General features: G+C 38.5%; 1 protein-coding gene across 2 annotated transcripts in view; it reads left to right on the plus strand.

Annotated features, from left to right (window-relative positions):
* LOC123331130 overlaps positions 1–13,339 on the plus strand; it is a 587,693-nt gene that overhangs the window by 469,279 nt on the left and 105,075 nt on the right. The window contains exon 6 of one of the 2 annotated variants that reach the window (XM_044934515.2): positions 3,860–3,967. The exons of the other annotated variant lie outside the window; for it this stretch is intronic. Coding sequence (XP_044790450.2) covers positions 3,860–3,935 — 76 coding nt within the window. The 3' untranslated portion in view covers positions 3,936–3,967. Of the gene's footprint in view, positions 1–3,859; positions 3,968–13,339 lie in introns of those variants that run through there. 2 annotated transcript variants of the gene reach the window in all.

Genomic DNA, 13,339 nt, shown 5'->3' on the forward strand with positions numbered 1-13,339 from the left:
TAAATAAAATTCAAACTCCCAAGTTGTCAGAAAATATAAATTAAAATAATAATGAGATATTATTTCCCACTTATATGCCTAGAAACAATTTGAAAAAGGATGATATTGCCAAGGGGGAATGTCAGCCTCATGGCCCTCTGATACATTTTCTTGGAAATGTAAATTGTTCTTTGCAGCTAGCTCTTCCATAATACATATTACAATTAAAAGTGTATTTATTTCAACCCAACAATTCTACTCCTGGGAATCTTTTCCATATAAATATCAGCACCTGTACTTAAAGAAACATGTATCAAAACATTATTTATAATAGCAAATAGAATGAAATTAATACCCATAATAGGTGAACAGCTGAATAAATGGTGATACATCTAGTGACACTCAAAATATAAAAACAAGTAAAGGAATGTAAATTTATGTAAATATATCAAGATTAAATTTATGCATTTTTATTAAAAGAACTTTGTGACATAACTGCTTATCAAGTAATGTTATGCAAATCATTCATCAAATCACTCTACTAATCTCTAAATAATTTATAGACTTTAAAAATAAATTGTTTACATACTTATTTGAGGTGAATATCCCTAATTAAATGCTTCCCTGCACTGGGATACAACTTGATACATGAAAATGTATTCAACTCTTTTAATGATTCAGTAGTAAATCGGTTGTCACTGGTCACATCAGATTTTTCTCAAAATCAGTGGTGCTTCTCTCATCTTTTGTAAACTTAGCAATTGTATTGAAATAACTTGACCCTTTGATGTAACTTTTACTTATTGAATATGTCCATTATCAACCTTTTTCACCAACAGTAATGGGGATGCTCATTTAACTGGATAAATCATTTGTTAAGCAATTACATGGTGAAAGGTGAGAGAGTACAAACTCTGTTGCCGAGGTCCATCTCTGCCCCTGACTTTGAGTAACTTCTGCATGCATCCTTCATCATTTGCAAGATGAAGACCACAATAGACTGCTTCTGTAGTTCTCAAATAAGATGCTTTATCACAGCCTGCCTTAGAACAACGACGCTGTCCACATTTACCTTTCTGTGAATGCTTGTGCCTGGTGGGCTATCTCCAGATGCCAACCACCTCGACGTTGTCAGTGGAGAATGGACTTTCAGAGGGACGAGTATTCTCTGGTTTCTGTGACAACCTCCAAACATAGGAGTGGCTTCCACGCCAGAAGGACTTGCATCACCCACTTACCTGCTCCCCTTTCCCTGGCGACTTTCTGACAGTCAAGAGTGCAGTCTGTATCGTGTGTGACTCCTGGGAACACCGATCCATGGTGGTGTCAGTTTATGGGGCTACTTGGGCATTGCTCACTGGGGTGCTGACGGTCTCACCGACTACACCAGGCACCTTTATCCATTCAGCTCAGAGGGAACTTGGGGACTCAAGGGGGTGCATGAGGCATGTGGTTAGTGAACTGTCAGGGGCTGAATCTTGAAGATGGACCAAGTTAGCCCTGGAGGTGTGTGGGAGAACCAGCCAAACTTAAACATTGTAACTGACTTTTCAGCTTCATTTAAGTTTTCTGCTGGGTAAATCCATAAAAAGTGAAGGGAAGTCGCTCAGTCATGTCCAACTCTTTGCAACCCCATGGACTGTAGCCTACCAGGCTCCTCCATCCATGGGATTCTCCAGGCAAGAGTAATGGAGTGGGTTGCCATTTCCTTTGCCAGGGGATCTTCCCGACCCAGGGATTGAACCCAGGTCTCCCTCATTGCAGGCAGATGCTTTACCTTCTGAGCCACCAGGGAAGCCAGGGTAAATCCATAGCATGGTAACAAGTCATTTGGAAATTACATTTGATATCTATATCTGTCTCCTTCCATCTATCTATGGGAACACTTGTAGATGTACATTAACAATATATGTGAAAGAGGGCCATTAATGCAGGATACATCAAGTGATTTTAATTTTCCTTTAAAAATGTTCAGAAAACTCATTTTTTAAAAAAAATTAAGCATGGACATTTTGTGTGGTGAGTAAAATATCAAAGAACAGAACAGTTACTGTTGAAGTACAGAAATCAAAAGCAGAGTCCCCAGGTTTCCTGGAGAGAATGAAGGAGCCCATCCTTGGATGAACTATGTAGCTTCATGCAGTGAATGCCTCGGAGGCATCCTGCGCGTTTATGAAGCAATTGTGTGCCCAGGCACCGTTATGAGGGTCTTATTCACAAGTCTGGTCATGTAATTCTTCAGTTCAGTTCAGTTCAGTCGCTCAGTCATGTCCGACTCTTTGCGACCCCATGAATTGCAGCACACCAGGCCTCCCTGTCCATCACCAACTCCCGGAGTTCACTCAGACTCACATCCATCGAGTCAGTGATGCCATCCAGCTATCTCATCCTCTGTCATCCCCTTCTCCTCCTGCCCCCAATCCCTCCCAGCATCAGAGTCTTTTCCAATGAGTCAACTCTTCGCATGAGGTGGCCAAAGTACTGGAGTTTCAGCTTTAGCATCATTCCCTCCAAAGAAATCCCAGGGCTGATCTCCTTCAGAATGGACTGGTTGCATCATTGCTTATGTTCAGATACAAGGCTTTACACGTATCCCTTCTTCTGTCAAAAGGGGCGATGCCAACCCATGTGCCTAACAGAACTGCAAGAGCTGCAGATATTATTGTCATATGTAATAATGCTTAAAGGAAAAGGCAGGAAAGACTTTGGCATTATGTTTTTCAAGACAGGCACTTTATACAAAATTGACACACAAAAACTGAAAAAATATGTGTACTTAACATAAAAATCAAAGCCATGATTTCTAATCTTCAATAATACAAGTTAAAAAGAAAAAAATCAGTTATCTAATAAAAATAGAAGTAAAACCAATGGAAAGAAGAATAATATGATAATTGTGTCTCTTGCCTCTGAATTCAGACTAATTTCATAAATTCCCATTATACAAAATGCAGATTTTATCATTTTTTATAAACTTTTTTTGTTTCAAAACATTTTTTCAATGTTTCCATAAATATTCATTACTATAATTAAAGTTTTGAATTAATAGTAAAATGACCTTATTCACTAGATTATTTAGAAAGTCAAGTAAATCAATTCACATTTTAGACATGTTTTCTTTTGCATTGCCTAAAGCACATTAGTAAATTTTGGCAGTCAGTAATTATGATTAATAAGCTGAAATTCAAGTTACTATAACTATAGATACTATAGTATCTAATGGCCACACAGTGTATAAAAAGAAAATTTAATTGATTTAATTTTTTCTATTAAATTGGCAAATAATAGTAATAGAAACATCCCCTGACAAGGTTAGTAATGATGTTTTTAGTCAAATTTTATTACCAAAATAATTCTGATATTTTAAAAATATCTCCAGGGCTTCCCTAGTGGCTCAGACAGTAAAGCGTCTGTCTGCAATGCACGAGACCTGGGTTCGATCCCTGGGTTGAGAAGATCCCCTGGAGAAAGAAATGGCAGCCCACTCCAGCATTCTGGACTGGAAAATCCCATGGACCACAGAGCCCGGTAGGTTACCGTCCATGGGGTCGCAAAGAATAGGACATGACTGAGCGACTTCACTTTCACTTTCACTTTCATAGTGCATATTATCCAAATATTCTCTGTTGTTCTTTTTTATCTACAGATAAGTGGTCTAAAGATGAAATAACAGTTGTAAGGTTTTTTTGCTTTTATTTTATTTAACAGTGAAGAAGTCATCATGCCATATGTTTATTGTGTGGAATTTATGAATTTTTTTCTCATACACATATACTATTTCCATATCTATATTTAGATATCTGGTTATATATATCTATATTTCTGTATTTCTATATAGACGCATAAACATATACCTCTCTCTCCATCTCTCTGTTTTCAGTGTCACCGTTCTTTACAAAAAGAAAGGATGCAAAGAGAAACCAGCTTATTCCATGAAAACTCATGATGCCAAATGAACAGTGTTCATTTGTTCATTAACTAATCTATATGTGCTTCTTATGAATGCTTGTGTATTTTTTGTTTCTTGTGTATTTTTTGATGGAGTAAATTGGTATTTAGTTTTTTGCAAATGTTTTTTCAGTTGACATTGAGTTCTCTGTATATTTTTTTATTTTTATTTTTTAAATTTTATTTTATTTTTAAACTTTACATAATTGTATTAGTTTTACCAAATATCAAAATGAATCCGCCACAGGTATAGACTCAAGGCCTCTGTTGATTACAAGCATTGCCAATCCTGCCTTCCAACGTGGGGCCTGCTTTTTCACTCTTTAAATAATATGGTGCTCAGTCACTCAGTCAAGTCCCGCTCTTTGTGACTCCATGGACTGTAGCTCACCAGGCTTCTCTGTACATCAAATTCTCCAGGCAAGAATACTAGAGTAGGTTACCATTTCCTCCTCTAGGGGATTTTCCCAACCCAGGGATTGAATTAGATGTCTCTTATATCTCCTGCATTGGCGAGCAGGCTCTTTATCACTAGCGGCCACCTGGGCTACAAATAATATGGACCAAGTGAAGTTGCTCAGTCATGTCTGACTCTTTGCGACCACATGGACTGTAGCCTACCAGTCTCCTCTGTCCAGGGAATTTTCCAGGCAAGAGTTCTGGAGTGGCTTGCCATTTCCTTCTCCAGGGGATCTTCCTGACCCAGGGATCAAACCCAGGACTCCCTCATTGCAGGCAGACGCTTTACCATTTTAGTTACCAGGGAAGCCCAATAGGGACCAAAAGTCTAATTGAATATAGTCTGATTTATCTATATTACAATAATGGTTGAAGCTTTTTATGTAGTGCTTAACTAGTGCTTCAGAAATTCTCCCCATGTTAGTTTCTTAAATTCTTCTTATGGAAGCCACAAGTGATGTATTTTCATAATTAAATGGATGATCTGTCTGGAAATAATTATTGTTAAGAATATGATACAGTATTATTTTCTTCTTCTTCTTCTTTCGAGTATGGACCTGCAGTTGTTCAAACACTATTTAGTGAAAAGACCCCTGTTTCCACATGACTCTGCAGGTGAGTGGGTTGTTATGAGGTCTTTGGCTCCATTTGCCTCTTTGTGTACTGGTTTCAACTCCTCACAGGATTAATTATTGTAGATTAGAGCACTCTGGCATCTGTTGAAGCAAAATCTTATGTTTTCGTGGCTCCTTATCTTTGGCTAATCTCAGGGGAGATTCTAGTATGCCTCCAATTAGTCATTTTAAAAACTCTGTAAAGTTTATGAAAATAGCATATCCATGATTTTACTGGCTGTAAGGCAAAAATTCCTCTGTATTCCCTGTACTATAAACCTGGCTGAAAATCTCAGTTGGTAATTAGATTATACAGCTGTCCAAGTCAGCAGCTTTCTCCCTCAGCAGTTAATCTTTGTGTCAATTTGGCATTTGCTTGTGATTCCACAAGTATTTTCATGGAACCATTACTTTTCTTTTATGTTATAAAGGGTCTTAAGGCTCAAGACTTTCCTGAAACACAGAGAATCTTTTTCATTTAGGATATTGTTTTTTTCTGATGGGGTTAGTTCTAATTTTTTACTGAAATAGAATTTCAGAACTTGTATCTTTAGCTGTTACTATAGCATTAAATTATCAACTGACTTTAGAAATACGAAAGACATGATACTATTGTCTCATTCCCCAGTCATTTTTCTAAAATGGTGACCTGTGTCCCTTCCCTGTTCCTGCTTCCAGAGACCTGAATCCTTCCTCACATACTTTTGTAGTTCATCGCCATTGTGTAGTCCCATTCTAACATCTTCTAAAATTTACTTATTTGCAGTATTTGTCATTTCTTGTCTACCCAGATTGCTTCCCTGGTGGCTCAGATGATAGAGAATCTGCCTGCAATGCAGGAGATGCACGTTTGATCCTTGGGTCTGGAAGATCCCCTGGAGAAGGAAATATTCCAATATTTTCTACTCCAATATTCTTGCCTGGAGAATCCCATGAACAGAGGAGGTTGGTGGGCTACAGTCCATGGGCTGGCAAAAAGTCAGACACAATTGAGTGACTAACACACACACATACACACACACATACATGCGCGCGCGCTCGCACAGGTTATCACACCTTCCTATATGAGTTCTAAGAAAGCAAGGATCCAAAGCTATTCCCTTATTTAAGTGTGGCCAGTGCGTGGGAAGGAGAGTCTTCCTAATTAAGCTTTTATACACCATGCTCAGGGTAGGCTTTACTTGGAAGGTGACATCTGGTAAACTGCTTCTAAGAAGCTAGAAGGCTAGTAATGTGGATATTAAATATAGGAATAGGAATCAAAAATGCAGGTGGTAGGTGGGCAGCTTGTTTGCTGGAATGATGGCAAGGACTTCACTGACCCTGGGATTACAGTTGGTGAGAGGCCAGGCAGGGAGAGAAGGGGGCATGTAACAGAGGGTCTTGTGGGTTCTTATCATGGTTTTGGTGTTTACTCTGAGTGAAATGAGAAATATTGATGTGCTTTCAACAGGGTAACAACATTAGCTGACTTATGCTTTCAAGCAGGCACTCAGCAAATATCGAGTTGAATTGAACTGAATTGATTTCGAGGGAAAAAACCTACAGCCTTTGCAAGTTCTGCAAGTTATCAGACACTGATATATGATAAAAATCAAAAACGGGGTAACTGGGAAATATGTCTAGAACAATGGGAATAAAGTTAATTTATGTGGAATGGTGACTGCAGGTTAGAATGTTGACTTTTCCTTAATGATCTAAAAGTGATTTCTCAAGAGAACTTTGGTGGAAGGTGTACACACATTTGTGCACACAGGCTTACGTGCAAGGTTGAAGAAGTGGATATTTTAAAAGGAAATTTGTGGTGGAGAATTCATTAAGAACAGACTCATGTTCACAGTAACACTTAAAGGATTATCCTTTTTCTTTGTGATATTTTAAAGTAGATGCTAAGAGATGCAAGCTCTTGATGACAATACACAAAAGATTTGAGAATTCTAAGAACAGTTACAAGAAGTCAAAATTCTTGCCTCTTTTTATGCTAAAATTCTACCATCTGGTGATGTACCAGAATTACAAGTATCAATTTAAGATGCAGCAAATTTAATTTGCTCATAGGATATTTTCAACTGACATAAACAAAATGTATGTTCACTAATTTGAATAGGAAGTTGGGATTTTCCTTTGATGAAAAATTGTCCATTGGTCTTACATTCATTGGAAGGACTCATGCTAAATCTCCAATACTTTGGCCACCTGAAGCAAAGAGCCTGTTCATTGGAAAAGACCCTTATGCTGGGAACGATTGGGTGCAGGAGGAGAAGCGGGTGACAGAGGATGAGATGGTTTGATGGCATCACCGACTCAATGGACATGAGTTTGAGCAAACTCCAGGAGACGGTGAAAGATAGGGAGGCCTGGCGTGCTGCAGGCCATGGGGTCGTAAAGAGTCAGACATGACTTAGTGACTGAACAACAGCTACCTACTTATAATGCATTTTTAAGCTTTTAGACCCCACCCATCCTCCCTGCTGTCTGCAGTGGCAGCTGCCAGCTATCCCAGAACAGTACTGGACTTATCAATGACGCTAGCGCAGTATATCAACAAGAGGGTAGACAAAAACAGAATCATGCTTCTATTGGGAACACCATGGAGGCAAATCAATGTTTTCCTAAAGGGAAGGAAGAAAAGAAAATATCACAATGGAGGGAGAGTGTTTTCTTTTCAAGCTTCTCAGAGAGCGTTTAGGCAGAAACTGAAATATGTACATCAATACAAAAACTTGAGTATTTTAAGTGTAATCTGTGAAGGACCAGTGGAAGAAAGTCACAAACACTCACAAGAGGAACTTGAATTACAAGAGACAAATGGAATATTGTCTTGTATGTTATCTCTAGGTCAAAAATAAATTATTTAGGAAAATCTACCAACACTAGTTTTATTGATAGTGAAGGATGTTGGAGATAGTTTGAAATTTTGTGATTTCACTTATTCACACATTTATCTTAATAGAACATGTTACAACTTTATTTCTATTAATGGCATTTACAGAAGTAACATGGAACAGCTCTCTTACTGAGGACAAATAGGGATACTTGATATATTGTCTTTGATTTAAAAACCTGACATAATGTATCAGTTCAGTTCAGGTACTAACTGTGTCTGATTCTTTGCGACCCCATGGACTTCAGCATGCCAGGCTTCCCTGTCCATCACCAACTCCCAGAATTTGCCCAAACTCATGTCCATCAAGGTGGTGATGCCATCCAACCTTCTCATCCTCTGTCGTCCCCTTCTCCTTCTGCCTTCGATCTTTCCCAGCATCAGAGTCTTTTCAAATGAGTACTCTGCATCAGGTGGCCAAAGTATTGGAGTTTCAGCTTCAGCATCAGTGCTTCCAATGAATATTCAGGACTGATTTCCTTTAGCATGGACTGGTTGGATCTCATTTTAGTCCAAGTGACTCTAAAGAGTCTTCTCCAACACCACAGTTCAAAAGCATCAATTCCTTGGCACTCAGCTTTCTTCACAGTCCAACTCTCACATCCAGACATGACAACTGGAAAAACCATAGCTTTGACTAAACAGACGTTTGTTGGCAAAGTAATATCTCTGCTTTTTAATACACTGTCTAGGTTGGTCATAATTTTTCTTCCAACGAGCAAGTGTCTTTTAATTTCATGGCTACAGTCACCATCTGCAGTGATTTTGGAGACCAAGAAAATAAAGTCTCTCACTGTTTCCACTGTTTCCACATCTATGTTACATGAAGTGATGGGACCCGATGCCATGGTCTTTGTTTTTTCAATGTTGAATTTAAGCCAACTTTTTCACTCTCCTCTTCCACTTTCATCAAGAGGCTCTTTATTTCTTCTTCGCTTTCTGCCATAAGAGTGGTGTCATCTGCATATCGAAGGTTATTGATATTTCTCCTGGAAATCCTGATACTAGCTTTTCCTTCATCCAGCCCAGAATTTTGCATGATGTACTCTGCATATAAGTTAAATGAGCAGGATGACAATATACAGCCTCGACACACTCTTTTCCCAAATTGGAACCTGTATGTTGTTCCATGTCTGGTTCTAATTGTTACTTCTTGACCTGAATACAGATTTCTCAGGAGGCAGGTCAGGTGGTCTGGTATTCCCATCTCTTGAAGAATTTTCCAGTTTGTTGTGATCCACACAGTCAAAGTCTTTAGCGTAGTCAATAAAGCAGAAGTAGTTGATTTTTTGTAACTCTCTTGCTTTTTTGATGTTCTATAACTCTCTTGCTTTTTTGATGATCCAGTGTATGTTGGCAATTTGATCTCTGGTTCCTCTGACTTTTCTAAATCCAGCTTGAATATCTGGAAGTTCACGGTTCATGTCCTGTTGAAGCCTGGCTTGTAGAATTTTGAGAATTACTTTTCTAGCTTGTGAGATGAGTACAATTGTGCAGTATTTTAAACATTCTTTGGCATTGTCTTTCTTTGGGATTGGAATGAAAACTGACCTTTTCCAGTCCTGTGGCCACTGCTGAGTTTTCCAAATTTGCTGACATATTGAGTGCAGCACTTTCACAGCATCATCCTTTAGGATTTGAAATAGATCAACTGGAATTCCATCACCTCCACTAGCTTTGTTCGTAGTGATGCTTTCTAAGGCCCACTTGACTTTACATTCCAGGATGTCTGGCTCTAGGTGAGTGATGATACCATCATGATTATCTGGGGCATGAAGATCTTTTTTATATAGTTCTTCTGTGTATTCTTGCCACCTCTTGTTAATATCTTCTGCTTCTGTTAGGTCCATACAATTTCTGTCCTTTATTGTGCCCATCATTGCATGAAATGTTCCCTTGGTATCTCTAACTTTCTTGAAGAGACCTCTAGTCTTTCTCATTCTATTATTTTCCTCTATTTCTTTGCACAGATCACTGAGGAAGGCTTTCTTATCTCTCCTTGCTATTCTTTGGAACTCTGCATACAAATGGGTATATCTTTCCTTTTCACCTTTGCCTTTCGCTTCTTGTCTTTTCTCAGCTGTTTGTAAGGCCTCCTCAGACAACCATTTTGCCTTTTTGCATTTCTTTTTCTTGGGGATGATCTTGATCACTGCCTTCTTTACAATGCCATGATCCTCTGTCCATAGTTCTTCAGGCACTCTGTCTATCATATCTAACCCCTTGATTCTGTTAGTCACTTCTACTGTATAATTGTGAGGGATTTGATTTAGGTCATACCTGAATGGTCTAGTGGTTTTCCCTACTTTCTTCAATTTCAGTCTGAATTTGGCAATAAGGAGTTCGTGATCTGAGACACAGTCAACTCCCAGTCTTGTTTTGTTGACTGTATAGAGATTCTCACTCTTTGGCTGCACAAATATAATCAATCTGATTTCAGTATTGACCATCTGATGATGTTCATGTGTAGAGTCTTCTCTTGTGTTGTTGGAAGAGGATGTTTGCTATAACCCTTGCATTCTCTTGGCAAAGCTCTGTTATAAGTGACAGGAAAAATAAAAGTAAAGCAGACCCCGGCAAGGGCTGCAAAAGAAATTTATAATTATTGATAAACTGGATGCTATAAGGCATGAGACTCTTGGAACAATTCCAGAGGGGACAGTTCATAGTCTTGAAAACAAGATATGATCCTGGGGTCGGAAAACTGACCCCAGACTGTTTCTCAACTGGCGTCTCAAGGTCACATGTTTTATGTATCTGGTGGAAAATCTATAGATAAGAATATCAGCCTGAGTTACTGATTTGTTATTGATTACTGTTTCTTAGTTACTCAATGGTTCATGATCACTTTGTTCTTTGGCCCTGAAGGCCAGTGAGTTACAGCTTAACTCCCCACATACTCTTTCCTTCACGGCTGAATGTCTAATAAAGCTGGCTTGGATTCAGTGTCTGCACCTTCACCTTGGAGCGGTGTTGGTTCCCTGATCCTCACTTTTCTCTGAATTCTTGTGTCTCATTTCTCATTCTCTCACCGTATCCCGCTTTCGGAAACCCTGCTTGTCGAGGCGGTCTCAACACTCTGTTAGCCTTTGCCCTGCTTCATCTGTACTCCAAGGACAAATTTGCCTGTTACTCTAGGTATTTCTTGACTTCCTACTTTTGCATTCTGGTCCCCTATGATGAAGAGGACATCTAAAAGAACTAACTTTTTGGGGTGTTAGTTCTAGAAGGTCTTGTAGGTCTTCATAGAATCATTCAACTTCAGCTACTTCAGCATGTTACTGGTTGGGACAGACTTGGATTACTGTGATATTGATTGACTTGCCTGGAAACAAACAGAGATCCTTCTGTCATTTTTGAGATTGCCCCCAAGAACTGAATTTTGGACTCTTTTGTTGACTATGTTGGCTACTCCATTTTTCCTAAAGGGATTCTTGCCCACAGTAGTAGATATAATGGTCATTGAATTACTTCACCCATTTTAGTTCACTGATTCCTAAAATATCGATGTTCACTCTTGCCATCTCTTGTTTGACCGCTTCTAATTTACCTGGTATATAATCAATAATATTCACATATTAAAGAAAACTCTAAAGGCCCTTTTTCAGAGGCCCATTTCATATAATATATGTTGGTAATAGTGTATTATTATCATAGAGGTAATACATATTAAGGAGTTCTAAAATCTTTATACTGGATAGGGATTTATAAAAGTAAAGCTTTATGTTAGTCGTTGGCTATTCATAAAGTATGTTGTAATCCTTGTTAATCATTAAGCAACCTTAAATGCACAGCTATGCCTGGGAAATAGAACAATAAATAATACACACAATCAGATCATAAAGAAAGCCATGACAGGAGATTTTTAAAATATAAAATATCTGGAATAATTACAAAACAAAGAGTAACAGAATTTTTTTTAAATCTATGAGTAATTATATACATGTCATTGGAATAACTCTCCAAACAAAACAGGATTGTCAGGCTTGAGTGTTTAAAAAAAACTATATATTGCTTATAAGACACATCAAGTATAACTTTTTGAACAAATTACTTAGGGCTGGAAAAATTAACATACATGTAATGACCAAAATATTAAGAAGAGGTGGCAAGAATACACAGAAGAACTATACAAAAAAGTCTTCATGACCCAGATAACCATAATGGTGTGATCACTCTCCTAGAGCCAGACATCCTGGCATGTGAAGTCAAGTGGGCCTTAGGAAGCATCACTATGAACAAAGCTAGTGGAGGTGATGGAATTCCAGCTGAGCTATTTCAAATCCTAAAGGATGATGCTGTGAAAGTGCTACACTCAATATGCCAGCAAATTTGGAAAACTCAGCAGTGGCCACAGGACTGGAAAAGGTAAGTTTTCATTCCAATCCCAAAGAAAGGCAATGCCAAAAAATGTTCAAACTGCCACAAAATTGGACACATCTCACACACAAGTAAAGTAATTCTCAAAATTCTGCAAGCCAGGCTTCAATAGCGCATGAATTGTGAACTTCCAGACATTGAAGCTGGATTTAGAAAAGGCAGAGGAACCAGAGATCAAATTGCCAATATCCATTGGATCATTGAAAAAGTTTGAGAATTCAATAAAAACAGCTATTCTGCTTTATTGACTACACCAAAGCTTTGACTATGTGAATCACAACAAACTGTGGAAAATTCTTCAAGAGATGGGAATACCAGACCACCTGTCCTGCCTCCTGAGAAATCTGTATTCAGGTCAAGAAGTAACAATTAGAACCAGACATGGAACAACTTACAGGTTCCAATTTGTGAAAAGAGTATGTTGAGGCTGTATATTGTCACCCTGCTTATTTAACTTATATGCAGAGTACATCATGCAAAATGCCAGGCTGAATGAAGCAAAATCTGGAATCAAAATTGCTCGGAGAAATATCAATAACCTTAGATATACAGATGATGCCAGTCTTATGGCAGAAAGTAAAGAAGAAATAAAGAGCCTCTTGATGAAAGTGAAAGAGGAGAGTGAAAAAGTTGGCTTAAAACTCAAGACTCAGAAAACTAAGATCATGGCATCTGGTCCCATCACTTCATGGCAAATAGATGGGGGAAAAAGTGGAAACACTGAGAGTCTTTATTTTCTCGGGCTCCAAAATCACTGCAGATGGTGACTGCAGCCATGAAATTAAAAAATGCTTGCTCTTTGGAAGAAAAGTTATGACCAAACTAGATGGCATATTAAAAAGCAGAGACATTGCTTTGCCAACAAATGTCCGTCTAGTCAAGGCTATGGTTTTCCCAGTAGTCATGTATGGATGTGAGAGCTGGGCTGTAAAGAAAGTTGAGCATGGAAGAATTGATGCTTTTGAAGTGTGGTGTTGGAGAAGACTCTTGAGAGTCCCTTGGACTGCAAGGAGATCCAACCAGTCCATGCTACAGGAAATCAGGCCTGAACATTCATTGGAAGGGCTGATGCTGA

This window comes from Bubalus bubalis, chromosome 22 (genome assembly GCF_019923935.1).
Source record: "Bubalus bubalis isolate 160015118507 breed Murrah chromosome 22, NDDB_SH_1, whole genome shotgun sequence".
Lineage (NCBI taxonomy): Eukaryota > Metazoa > Chordata > Mammalia > Artiodactyla > Bovidae > Bubalus > Bubalus bubalis.